This window comes from Varroa destructor, unplaced genomic scaffold, assembly GCF_002443255.2.
Source record: "Varroa destructor unplaced genomic scaffold, Vdes_3.0 BEIS01000007.1, whole genome shotgun sequence".
Taxonomy (NCBI): Eukaryota; Metazoa; Arthropoda; class Arachnida; order Mesostigmata; family Varroidae; genus Varroa; species Varroa destructor.
Genome location: NW_019211460.1, coordinates 1591087 through 1605517, shown reverse-complemented (window position 1 = coordinate 1605517; position 14431 = coordinate 1591087). Strand labels below are relative to the sequence as shown.

Below are 14431 nucleotides of genomic sequence, written 5' to 3'. Positions count from 1 at the left end.
TATATATAAAACCCGTGCGATAATGACACTTCTAAATCACGCTTCTATTTTTTCCACGAGTTAACCGGCATGTTGGCTAGAGATCAAAGATTCGCGAAGAGCCCAGCTCACGCCGTCGCCACAGAAGGTCCGTTCCGCCAAGGTCTAATGATACAAGCCTGGGCGACTCCATTGGTGACGTGCGTAGTTATCAAATGGATCTCAAGGATGAGAACAAGGCCAAAGTGTTAACAAAGTACTGCGGGGGCGTTTATATTCAGCCAGTTGAATTACTCACAGTGTGTGTATGCAAGCGGACGCCTAAATCATACCGAATTCAGTCCTGATGTAGAGTCAAATACAAGTGAGACCTTACGGTAAACCACGTACCGCTTGTCTTTTTTAATGGGACCTCCGATTCTCTCGCGTTGCCTTTATTGATGATCTTCGCTCGTTGTTTCAAGAATAGACTGGATCACTTGCTGATTATATGCGAGTTATGGAAAAACTACATATCGCATATCGTAATAAAAATTATAAATAAACTGAAATTCAGCCTGTAAATACTTCGGTCAATAGTATAATACACAGCAACTAACGAGAGCTTTAAATGGTGCATTTAATATCTAATATTTATTATATGAAAAATACTTATTCAGACAGCAAGGAGTATGGGTGTTCAACTTTCTAAAAATGATCGAACAAACTTGACATCTGTTGGGTAACTGGTATCCTTCATTCCTATATGCAATGCCTAATATTAGTAAGAACTAAATATGCTTTGAAATAATTTGGAGCAATATTAATTAGTATCATGTTTTCAAGATTATACTTAAAATGACCTGTTACGGGCATTGCCTTATTGACTTTTACGGGATACTACACGATAAAGTAGAACAGAGCGCTTAGTAATAGCCTTTACTTGAGTCAAATTTTCGCATAAAGATCTTGTATCCTGCCGCTTGGTAGTTCCTCATCAATTGGGATCTATTCCTAATTAATAACATTGTATTGGCTTCAAATGATGAAACAATATCTTACGTCAGCCTGAGCTACGTGTCCGTGCTATCAATCCCGCTCGAGTGGTATGGTCTTATTAAACACCTGCCGCTCTATACGCTTCTAGATATCTTCTAAGTGGAAATTATTATTTCCACTTACCATTTAAGCAAAATTCATGTACTGATATTGACAACTCGATGATAGCAAAAAAAAAGAACCATAATCTTATTTTTGTAAACAATTGTGTTTTAGCCTACCTTACAATTCTTAGATACTTTCTGTACGCTGGGTTTATTTATTCTAGAAATCTGAACCGTAAAGATTTGAGTACGTTGATCCTAGCGGTATTTTCTTATCTATTATACAACATGGGTTGAAAGCGTTCTCTTTAGATTAGAGATCTATCTATCAAAAGTGTTAGTTTCTACATTTATAATTAGTGTCTTAGAATCTGTTTCTACCGTCTTTTATTAGCTACTAAACAAATAAAGTAGCCCAATTTAACCTACATGATTTATTATACGTAAAAATGTAAGTGATATTGGCTTTAGCATATGCAGAGGAAGCGCATTCTGCGGAATTCCTTCTATTAGAACTCGTATTGATGCTGTGCGATTGCAAGTGGTGTTTCTGCATTCAGTCTTCAACCCGAGCAAACGCAACATAAGCAATTGTCTCAATGTAAAGCCCAATGTGAGCCTTTACCAGTAACCGTAAATTGTCGGAATACGCGGTGAGCTTCGATGCCTCCACCATCGCCGATGTTCCACGGAGCCGATCCAAGAATTGATCCCTGCGGGATGCCCGTCTTGACGCAGAGGCAAGCTAAGGAGAAGAGAGAATTCCTTAGGGATAAAGTGAGATTTCTTCCGCTCCAGTGCGCCCACTATAATTGTCCTGCTCATCGTGCTGAAGGCGTTTTTAACCTCCAACAAAGTAAGTATATAAGTGAACTGCCTGGGGACAGGAGCACCGGACGCCGAGCGGGTTACTTAATGTAAAGAAAGTAAGAACAGAATTGGTCAAAGTGGGGCAAGTCTCAAGAATTGCTTCTAGTTAAGCGAAACCACTATTCTGTTTACCATTGGAACGGTTGTTGTCAGCTGTTTATTACCGTTGCTTTGCGTGTTCCTTATAAAAAAGTTTGAGCGCGCAACACAAATTTATTGAGCTGCAAGGCATTACTTCAGTCTTAAGCTCTCGTTTCGGCTCTATTGATAATCATAGTAATGCGCTAAGGCTCGCATTTGTCACAGATAAGAGTTCTACGTTAACTGAGCTTCCAACGTAAAATGACCAAACGAGTATGTAAAAACACTATATATAATCAAAATAAATTCAATAAATAAATAAACCAAATTCACCGAATCAACGACGTTTCAAATCAAGCTGGAGGCGTTTTCCAGATCTTTTTCAACGAATTGAATCAATGTTCGTTTTCTGTTGATTACAGTTTTATTTGGATTGTCTTTTTCCTGCTCTTTGAAAATTCTCATCGAGAATCAGTCGGCAAGTGCTTTCTACTTCGATAATATGCTTGTAAGACATCGCCATCATACCTATCTGAAGCATGAACCAAAATTCGTCAGAATTACATACTGGTCTGTTACAAACGAAGATTTTGCAATTTAACAACGTATGAACTAGTAGGGCTGGGGTAATAGTCTTCTAATATGTGTCAAAGGCAGTCTGTTTTATTTTTTACATACTTATCCCAGGGCTCTGGCAGCTTTTGGATAGCCGTATATCTACTATTTATGTTCGCATATGTAGTTTCCCTATCTACGGCTGCTCGAAATAAATTGCCCCTGATCTTCATTGAAAGTACTGCCATCACCTCACGTGCGAACCTACTCGACATTGCCACCAAACTCGCTTTCTACTCAGGATGAGGCTATTCTCTCGCCTAGTTTTTTTCTCCTGCTGACGGTGGCGACTGAACGATGGCAAACGTATACTTGTGGCGGGTTTTTTCTATTGACTGAAGCTTTTTACTGTCAATTTTTATTCCATATTATAAGTGGAATACACCGCACGCATGTTTCGTTATTCTAGAGTCAGATCAAGGGAGACCTTCTCTACCCAATTTCCCCATTTTCTGTATTTAAGTTATAGTTCCGTAACACGTTACATGAGAAGTGGCAATTTTAATGCAGGGAGCCCTTCAACTCCAAACCCTGCTTTCATGAAAAGCGTTCTCAGTCGCAGCAGTACGTTCTTGTCCTTTAGGTCTCGATATCTGGTTATTTCTTTCCCTACTTTTCTACTACTCCCTTACAGCTACTATCATTGAAACTTTTGCACCGTTCGCCCGCTAAAGGCTTCATCTCCTAATACTTTCACCAATCTTCTCCACAATTCTATGGCTTTCGAGAGACACAAACTTGACCGCTGACTAAAAAATGCTTTTCATTGTAAGCTCACTTCTCCTGAAGCAAACTCGACCGACTTTCACTTACAAGTTCACAGAAGATTGGAGTGTTCACCAGCTAGTAGATCATTCCGAATTTGCAACATGGTGGGCAATCAGATTGCGAAAACTTAATTTGCAGTCTAATAACTGGCATGCGAAACCTGTTGATTGAGAAATCGTTCTTTAAAAACAGATTCTTTAGCCTGTAATACAAAGAGAATCATGCGACATCAACTGTTACATTTGTGATTCCTCGTGACATCGGCTGAAGTTTATTAGAAGATCATAAGCGTAGAAATCGCTATACAAAGGACAATATTTAATTTTATCGCGTATCTAAACTGAACACATCCACGATGCGACCACTCAAGACTGTTTCCTGTGAACTTATCGTTGCTGAAACCTTGTAATCCTAACTTGGGGTAAACCATGATCATGGATTGGGCGAGATCTATTAGGAAGAACGAAGGTCATCTAATTAGCCAATACAATAATGAATTCAATTAACGATTTTTCGCAAGATTTTAGAAGGTCAAATGATGCGCACTCTGTAACCGCGAAACGAGGCTTTTATGGTGACATAAAGCAGGCGAAATTCGCTCGGCGACCCTGATGCTATCAAATACTTTGGTAAAGAATGAATGGCGGTGCAATTGCAGCAGACATCAATCTAGCGAAATTTTCTTCTTGTGCCATACAACTGAAAATATAAATGAAACTTGCGTACCAGCGAATAAGACCAACGCTACAAATTTGACAGTCTGCTTCTTTTGACAGTTATGTTCGTCTATACAATCGACTTATCCAAGCAACGCTAGCTTGGAGACCACTGGCCATACGAGGCCGATGGCACTAGAGGCCTTAGTGTCTTGAATAGAACGGGAAAAGCCTAACTTCAAACTAATATTGAAGAGTTAATTACGAGACAGCTTTTCGTTCGTTTACGACTCTTAGCTGTTCTTTTTACGACAGGCATCTTATTGCTTCAAGAACCTAGCAGCATAGGGGGCTCAATACAAACCATATCGTGTGCATGATAAAAATTGATCTTTCGGAACAACAACTGAGAATTCTGTCAGTATGTAAGTCGTAGTTGTTTGTGGCCAGTTAGGTAGCAGATGAAATTTTTATAATTCCTTAAACTTTAAAGTTATATCGCTCTCTTTAGCTCGCCGGTTAAGTAGTGGGTTCTAGGACACGATCAAGATATTTTCGGATTATTGAATACGTCTCAACAGGCAACATGTATGATATATCTGGGAACACCATGTCCGTCGGCGAGGTGCTAGACATTTCCATTCTCAATTGATAACTAAGGTACAAACTGAGCAAGAGAACTCCAGAGCTTAGACTGCAGTAACTTCTATATGTGGGGTCATCAAATTTGAGTTAACCAAAAGATTATCTGATAAACATCGGCAGCAGGAAGGGCGAGGAGGCCCTGGTGGCTCCAGCCCGGGCAATTTGCTCCTGTGCGTTAGTTACGACTGCTGCTGCTATATGCATGTACCATTAGCAGCCAATGCATTGAGCGCTCTCGGCAATCGCAGATCTTGCTCGCAGCTAAGTTGTACCACCTTTATTAATGACACATAATGGCTTTCGCGTCAAGCCTCGATAAAACTATATTCACAAAAGCAAAAGGACTGCTTCAAGTAGCCTAACGCTCGTCAGGCCAACGTACGGAAATGCGTTAAAGCGCTATGCACTATCGCATCGTTCCTCTCCGTTACGACTATAAATGATTAACGTGGCGCCGTGTGCAAAGTTTATGGCCGCGGCTTTACTCCGTATTTGCGCCAACTTAATGAGTAAGCAATAGTGATATTAACTTGCGCCTGCCATGACTGGCGCTCCTGTGATAACAGCGACCATGTTACTCCTTTAGTGATAACTTGTACTCTAAAATAAACCTCGAGAACAGTGGTTTTCGGACGTTAAACGTACGCATCCAATCACTTTTTGTTGACTGTAACGATAATTATCTTTTCTTCCGACCCTTCTTTCTTGTTCGGAAACCTGGGCGGGCCTGTCCTCTTCATTTTAAGGGTTCAGCTATGGTTAACTTAATGCTAGTCGATTAGCGTGGGCATCAGTTCATCGTCCGGAGCGGAAAACTCTGCGACAATCGGTAAAATGTCCCGCAAACGCTCGTAACATATCAATGGTATAATGGGGCCATTTGGACGTGAAACTCGACGAATTATTCCATTATCTATAAAGTAAACCTCGATATAAAAAATTTCCTCAAATTTCGATATTTGAGCTGCGTGCTGCTTAAACATTTAGTACGACTCGAGTTAGCGGATCTTTCCTGGCTGAAGTGAGAAAGCGAACAGAATCTCGTTTGGGACAATTAAGGAATTTTCATTCTACTACAGGTTTGTTAAACCGTACTAAAGCAGTTGCAGTTTTATCTGTTCCAGAGTTAGATTTTCCGAAACATACTGACAGCAAGTTAGACTCTACAAGGCCATGTCATCTGAACATCCTGGACGTAAAATTGGTCAGAACGATTTACGGTTATATGGGCCACTATCCTTCAGATATATATGATACGATTGCTAATTTGGTAGCGAAATTGAAAGAATTCATTTGCCTTCCGTTACAACTCAACCTAATGGGCATATGTTTATGCACGGATATATTAAGCTACGCTAAGACTGTCCTATTTTCGTGCACGTCATACCGTATCTTGTCAAATTTATCCTATATGATATAAAAGTAAATGGCACCTTCCGCAGTTATAACGCACCATCAAGGTTGGATACCCGTACAATAATTCCGGATCCTCACATATATGGATTATGAATTGCAATCAAATATTAAATAATTTTTCAAAATTTCTTTAAACCAGAATCATGGATCCTTCTGATTGCTGCGCAGACTTCAGTCCAATCAAGCTGCTATCATAGAATGGTGCCCATATCAATACAATTATCCTTCTTTAGCTACACTCCTTGAACAAAATACAGTATCTTATAGTACCATAGTCCAAACATATTCGGACTGCCCAGTAAAACCTAATATCGTATCGCAAACGAATCATGATCATTGGCTTTGCCAGCTTGGCACTGAATATTCATAATAAAACATCATCTCCTCTAACTATGGTTTTCCGATGCCATTTTCTTTCTAATTTTACTTCTATCTTTCTTACAGTGGGTCGTTACAAGCCCATAGGATCTAGTTCTTGGTCACCTGACCTCATCTCACAGAGACACGTGGGTCCAACTATGAAATATTTTTTTTCAGTACTCTTTTTTAAGTTTACGAATGATTATAAATTGTTTTACGCCGCAACTGGGGTCTTTGGCAAATACACAAATATATGTGTGCTTTCTTTCTTTTCGTGAAAATGATTGCGTTAACTACGTTTTAGTCCATATAGCAATACCATTTTTCGCTAGTCTATTACCTGAAACCTATACGTGAAATTAGGAAAAACCCCAGCTTGTCTCTAACGAAAAAAAAAGAAAAACTGTGCTTCTCCGTTATTTTTGTCCTTGCAACAGATTATTATGTGTGGCTCCGATCGCGAAAGAGGCCGTGCCTTACTGTTAGCTGAACTTCCTGGATATGCTCTATGTGCAGGTTATGCAGTTCTTCGTTCAGGCTATCATTTCAATCTGCGTCAGGGTTTTCTGAATATTATACACTGTTTTTAATTGTTAGATAGATTCTGTTCACGTTAGATAAGAGTACAAACGTTGAAAAAGGAACGCCTAGGTTTCAGAGCTCATGATTCCTTTAATACTACGTTACCAGCATATGATAGGATATAATGTTCCTGTGTTGAATATGATGCAGTTAACCATCATTTTACCAGCTTAACCAACTAGCCGAAAATTCATTATTGGACTTATTGAATATGTCAGATCTGTGTTCGCGCACCTCTTTGGCCGAGTGTTTTCGTGCTGTTTCGATTAGGGTACTAACAGGTTGGCGGACCAGGCACAATCGTAATGTCTCGTCCGTTATAAGAAATCTCTGTCCGGATAGAACTTGTTATTGAATATGTCATATGGAACCGTATAATTTCTTACTTCAATAAAGTTTGAAAGAGAAAGGGTTAGCAGCTGTTTGAAGCGAGAAATGCACACAAACAGTTTAAACCTACAAGCTATTGAATTTACGATTTTAGAACTAAGGAGGTCTAGCACTGTGACGACAAGCACCAAATGTCACTTTTAATCAATCATTTAGAACCTACGCCTCTTGTCATGTACCTGGATATAAACACCAAGCGAAAACAGTCTTCTGAAGTTTAGAGAAAAACTAGGAAAAGAAGTGATAAACACCATTCAGTAGTAGGGTGTCTCCCTATTTTTTTAATGCTGCATCCAATCAACTCTTACCGTTATCGTGGCACTTATTCTTCAGAACCTCACTTTACGTACCGTCGTGTAATCTCTCAGTGGCGTATCCTAGGTGGCACAATAGCCGATCGTCTAGTTTGACTACTCTGTGCTTTTACTGTAAGTTCTGTACATCGATCATTTCAACATGGTGCCGAGCAGTGATGAACGGAGGTGGATCAGGAAAAATCCAAAAGCGCTCGACAAGCCCTGTAAGTGGACTCAAGACTCGGAGAACAATCTACAAAGTATGTAGCAAATTTGAAGTTACAAGATCCATCGGCGACCGTTGTCTATCGTTTCTATATATACATATATGCTGCATGTATACGTAAAAAAAAAACAATAAAACTAATCAATTCAACAATTTACGACAAGAAATAAAGAATGTTATTTTGATATTGGTCAGTAAGCATAGTGCTCATTGTTGTAACTACTGCACATTTCACATATGCTTACACTGCGGCATGACACTATCACAATATAGTATAAAAGTCATAGAGGTGGTATTAGATACCGTATCAAATGTGTTTCACATCGAAGTTCGCTCTTTAGTGTAATTTATTGCGCATCTCCCGCTACTTCAATAGATTTGAAACGATTCAATCGCTAAGATACCTTTTTCTAGTTGTCCATAGATCTTTGGTTAAGGAAAAACAATTTTTCATCTCGAAAATCACCACTCACTGGTCACGCTTTATTCATTGAAGGTCACATAATTACGCAAACTAATTGAATATTAGGCAAAGGGGCTTCAAGGGAAAGTAATTCAAACGTATTGAGAACAAAGGTCATAGTGCTGAAGACTAGAAAGCAGGTGGCCAGATATTAGAACCCGAAGGAGAGGAACGCGTTACCGCAGGCGAGGAGGCATCTCATCAAAGCAGAGCTGGGGTTCTAAGGGCTATGGTGGCTGACACTGGCATTTAAAATGTTAAAAACTCTAAAAATACAGGAACTAGGTGAGAAATAGATCCCCCGTGAACCGACTCCAGGCCATGTAGCATTTAAAGAATTTTAATCACCGAAGAAACTGCCTGGAACCCAAGGCCGCCATAAGCGAGGCATGCTCCAGTTTCTATCGCCAGCCGAAAAAAAGACTAGACGAGAGAATAACGTCACCCTGAAGAAAAATCAAATTCAGTATTAAGTAGGTTCAGGTGTAAAGGCTAAGTTTGTTTGTATATTTCTATATTCCGCATTGGTTCTTCAAGACCTGTTTATGGGGCAAAGGCTCTTAAGCACCATAGCAGTTACCTACAAAGGTATATTCTTGACTAATATAATGACACGTGCAATTACAATAAGTTGCTAATAGAGTAGGTTACTGCACCTTAAGTTAATGAGGTCTTTATAAGATTGTATGAAATCTTCCCGTAAGCCACTTTGATCAGCAACTGACGAGTAACGGCAATCTAGGAAGAATGAGTTTACAGGGGGTAAGGGAGCCTCTGGCTAAACAGACTGAAGTCGAACTCACAACAAGAATCACAAGTACTAAGTGTATACATTTTGAGATAAGCGTAGTCACAACCTCTTTATTAATTTATCTTTATTATCGTCTTTTTTTATTATTACAAATAGATCCATAAATAGATAGAAATACGCGATTTTTAACGGACCATTTTAACTGCAATCAAAAAAGCATTTGTGCAATACAATAAATCTTCACTACTAATGTACCTGCGTCGAGTTCGACGGTGACCCACTATATATAAACAGTTAATCGTGCTTAACAATGCAAATGTTCTTGTTGATGGATTCATTGAGTGACTTCTTCTGATAGGCAAGCTTATAGAAATTGATGAATAACGCGAGGCCAAGGAAGCCCTGAGGCATCATGATCATGATAAACCCTGGCGGGTATCCGCAGTCGTAAAAAATTGGAATAAATCCGTGAAGGATAATGGCTACATGCTGGTAGATCTGGGCTTTTGTTAAGTACCGTTTCCACCAGAGATGGCGCTTAAATCGAGGACCCAGCATCGCTAAGAAGTAGTAAATATACATGACGACGTGAATGCAGCAGTTCATACATATGCCGAACATCGTTTGCCCGTCCATGCCAATATACATAAACATATAGCCGTTGAGCACAATGAGAGCGTGATGTGAGACGTGCTGTGCAGTGATATTGTCGAACCGTTTGCGCAGAACGAAGAACACCGTATCAAGAAAGTCCAAGGCTCGTATCAATAAATACCAGTAACAGTAGCTAACTAGGGCGATCCCGTTATCATCCGTCGAGTGGTTCATTGGCTGGCAGAACAGGTTATAACCTCCGCCAAGATACGAGTGGCGAAGGAACTTGTACGCGAAAAAACAATTAGCTATCACCATTGCCACATTGTATACGTTTATGACGTTCCTAAGGTTATACGGTTTTCTGTTCGCCATCATACGTGGTCCGTAACTGTAGATAAAGTATAGGTAGGCAACTTCCAATACGATGACGTATATCGGGTTTGAGATAAGAAGCCAGTCTCTTGTTCGCGGGTCTGCCTTCTCATACGCCCATTGGCGAAAAGTGTAAATAGAGTCAAGCATTTTGCCCAGTTCGTACAGCGGCCTGATGTAAAATACAACCACTAGCGGTGCACGCGTATCTGCAAACTACAGAGAACACGTAACAGCAGAAAAAAAGACGAGCACTTGAATTCTGTTTTTTCTGAAAAAGTACCCTGAATCGACTTTTAGCTTCCACGATACGTATGCAACGTCTCAACAAGTAGTCCACATAACGTGATTGATGGTTCACTGCCTTATAGACTGAACAAATAAATAAAGATAACAGCCGCAACGCCTGGCTGGTTGTATCTGTTTAACCTACCACCCGAAATGTGCAGCAAAAACTTAGAGCGCCGAACTGGGTGCGCGTTCGAAGTTGTATGGCCGCTTGATCGGAGAAAGGGCGCGCGTCCCCGATCGTTCGAACGATGCACGCGGCGAAAGCTGGTCCTGTTTGTAGAGGGTGAAGCAAGGGTTGCAGAAATTATATACGGAGAATTTTTTGTCGCGTGTGTTTGATGTGCTCTGTACATTAGAGGTTCTCTACCTAAGACCTAGACCTATCCTTAGGCGAGTCAATGTTAATATTCCTGGATTCACTTCAATTAAAAAGTCATACCGAAACGGTGTCCAAGAAACCTAATGGCTTTTGTCAGAGAGCGTAATTACTCCAGAAGTTCATTTTCAAATTAGGCACCTGCACCTGTAAACTTCCCGGTCACTAGATAAACTAATACGCAAAAAGCTGAAGCGGCCTGATTTCTCTGTGCTGTGCCAACTCTTCAATATTTACTAAATATTGATTTGGAAATCGAACTGGAAGAGCTGCACAGCTATCCAAATGTAGATATTAGGTTCAGGAATTAGGCAGATATGGTAACTATATATTTGTCAGTTCTGAAACCACACCTTTACGAAGCTGTTATTTCAGTCACCGAATTTTCTAGATAAGTTCTTGTATATAACTTGTGTAGTGATGCATGAGATATGCAGTGTGCTTGTTTCAAGTTTCAAGACGCACGCTCCGACCATTAATCAAATCTTTATGTTGGATTACGATTCGTTAACTGACTGTGGCTTATATAGACGAAAAATAGCAAAATATAGACGTACTTTTCTCTTAAGCCATTGGACCTATACCAGAATTGAAAACACAAAAACATTATTATAGTTAGCAAAACCGCGGCACACTTATAGGAGCCAGTGAAGAAGTTCACGGCCCCCCACAGAACACCTATAATGAACGGAAGGAGCCATACAGAATCTTTGTCCCATGGTAGATAGGCTTGAAGACATATCGAAAGCCCATAAAACAGCACAACTTCAATAACAGAAGTAATGTAAATTTAATTTATAGGACACTACAGGATTAATATATTTCAACCTTTGGATTTTTTTGGAAGTTTTGGAAACTTGAAGTTTGAGTACGTACGTATTTCTCTAAACACGAATAAATTTACATTGAATAAATCATACAAGATGGATATATTATGGTACCTATATTATGCAATGAGTAATTTTGCTCTTCACTTTCAAGTTCGTTTTTTTTTTCAAAAAAAGAAAGTCACGTTCGTTGTATGGAAACCTATAGAACATCCACGCATATTTGTCTAATGTCGTCGATTAGCTCCTTTTATCTAGTTTTTAATTTGGGCCGACTATTTGCATCTTCGAAACCTATCATAGGTTTGCCCTAGCCATGACCGAATCATTAAGCCATAATAGTTATTGTCAAGCAGTTGAGAGGGCATACCATGCTTCCCGATAAATGGCAGACTTGACAATCATAATAGCAGCAGGACTGGGTATGCGGTGAATTAAACGCTAACGGAGGCAAACTCGCTTAAAAGAAAAAGCAAATATTCATTTTCTTTGTTATATGGATACGAAGAGAACAAGCTATTTTACATTTAGTAAATAAACATGTATTTAAAAAATCGACAAGGCTGTATTCTTAGATGTCCTACATTAGCTAGCGAAGGCTGCAGGTTTTATTTGGCTGATAGACGGGACTGTCTTTTCCACACACATTTCCCCCATAGTCAGAAATACTTGTCAGCAAGACGCATCACCAGTGTCTCACGGCATTCAGTTCATATCGAATCTCAAAGATGGGTCGCTTACAAATACCCAAGCGTTATTAACCCACTCAAGATTTAGTAGACGCTTTTAAAGAGTGTAAAATAGCAGCCTTATACGACCACCCAGATTCTTCTCTACGCGTAATTATATTATTACATTTGACTGAACATGAGTTCAGTTTATACGAAGCAGTCTTTTCTTTTATAGATACCATTATTTTTTGGTTCGCGTTTGTACGTGTGTCGCGTTAGAGCAGTTTACAGAAGTAAACGTATAGACATTTATTAGAAATATAGATACGTTGCATGATAAAAACCCATTGAACGCGGTTATATTGGCGGGCTAGCAAATATTCGTAGGAGAAAGTGTTTTAGATTAACTTTGTGACGACGGTCAGAGTAAGTGGAACGTTTTAGTAAATGAAAAAATGTTGAGCGAAAGGAAAAAGCAAATCTGAGCTAAGCACTGATCTTCGGTATGCGTATAATAATAGAAGGATAAGTTATCTCCAATCAATAAAATGTCAATAAAATACTGTAGGTTTCAGAATCCAATGATGCTACTCCGCCTGACCGTGAATGGCAAAAAGACAATGGCCGAAGCTGAAAAACAAACACAGATAAAATATTATTTAGAAAATCGCGTTTGTCTAAATCAGAACTGTGGGATAATCTATATTTTACTCACATGTACAGTGAGTATGTAGCTAGAAACAGCTGACTGTGTTAATAATCGTTCATTATTTGAGGGGATTTTCTATTAAACAACACATACTGAGCTGCACCGCACCGTAGACGCTAATCGTACAAAACGGCGATCAACCCTCATTCCGATTAGCTCAGGTTAAGAGGAATCATCATTCGAAGTGTGTATTCTTCACTCGCGTACTTTCATTAATGCCACAGAAAATTTCTTTTTTTTTTTTTTACAACAATGGCCATCTTCGAAATATAAGCAATTTTCTTCATTTTCCATAAGCAAAGGGATTAACTAAAGCCGTTTGCTGATCTTCAAGGAGTTATAAGCCTCGTTCGGCCCCACCGTGTCAAGCTTTAGTCGTTTTTTTTTTGTATTTTGACCCACGACTTATTTGCGACCTTTTTGTGTAAACATACTGTTCCTTGAGAGATGAGGGCGGGCCGTACCTTGCACACACTTATGGAACAAATTAACTAAATCAAATAGTAAACACGGATGGACTTCGGCAGCTTCGGATTTGTAAAATACCGAAGTCAATGGGTATGTGAAGGCCAGCAAGCCATTTGGGCAATATCAGGTCAATGATGGCGTTTCGCGAAGTGGCAAGCGGTGACTTTGTGGAATTCAAGAGCAGAATCAGTGATAAAGAATGACAATTATGATCTCCCCAGCGGTACTACAAACTATGTTCCCGACCTTCGGCGAACTTCTTGCTATATGGACACGGAGTTGCATTTTTGGCTCTTCCCTCATAGATTGGCCGTCAGCTAGGCGGTGGAATATCTACCGGAAGATGATGAGAAGCCAGCTTATCCTGGTATGTCTCGGAGCTATCACGTTGGATGTTGTGGATTGCTGCTACAGACTAGTCGAAGGTAGACAGATTTGAACTTTTTTAAAAGTTTAATTTTTTAAGCGTAACGCAGGCTGAATGATAAATAAACAGAAAAAAGGTATTCAACCGAGTGTCTAATTTTCGTAAACAATATTCCGCCACTACATAAATCAACAGTATCTTGCCGCTCTACGATAGACGTGTTTGCAAACGAGACATGGACGTTTTAAGAAAAGTCTATCTGACACCAGGTTACGTGCAGTTTCGCTGCCCAGTTGCTTGGGGCCACCGCAGAAACTCCTAACAAAATCGTTCGTCGTAACATGCCAAATGTAAAAATGCCAGCTTTATTAAGCCATGTAAATGTATCAATGGTATACCTTATGTTTAGCTATTTAGAGTGGGCCTAAAAAATGTTAGGCTGGCGTCGTGATGAGCGAAACAGTAAACAATATACCGATAAGATACCGATCTTATAAACATTCTCATAGACATACATATATGTTTGCTTTTGTCTCGAAAACTTTCTATTTAATGAGTTGAAAAGCCTCATAC

At 39.6% G+C, this 14431-nt stretch overlaps 2 protein-coding genes across 15 annotated transcripts in view; one reads left to right on the top strand and one right to left on the bottom strand.

Annotated features, from left to right (window-relative positions):
* LOC111253932 (putative glutathione S-transferase 7) overlaps positions 1 to 14431 on the top strand; it is a 34040-nt gene that overhangs the window by 1612 nt on the left and 17997 nt on the right. The window lies entirely within an intron of this gene.
* Positions 8413 to 14431, bottom strand: part of LOC111253930 (very long chain fatty acid elongase 7-like) — a 31000-nt gene continuing 24981 nt past the window's right edge. For 9 of the 14 annotated variants that reach the window (XM_086974184.1, XM_022814183.2, XM_086974182.1 and 6 more), the window contains one exon: positions 12163 to 12944. Coding sequence is in view for 3 of the 14 variants with exons in the window: in XM_022814184.2 (XP_022669919.1) it covers positions 9475 to 10299 (825 nt within the window). In the remaining 11 variants the exon portion in view is untranslated. Of the gene's footprint in view, positions 10366 to 10582; positions 10711 to 11373; positions 12945 to 14431 lie in introns of those variants that run through there. The other 5 variants (XM_022814184.2, XM_086974175.1, XM_086974176.1 and 2 more) reach the window with 5 other exon arrangements.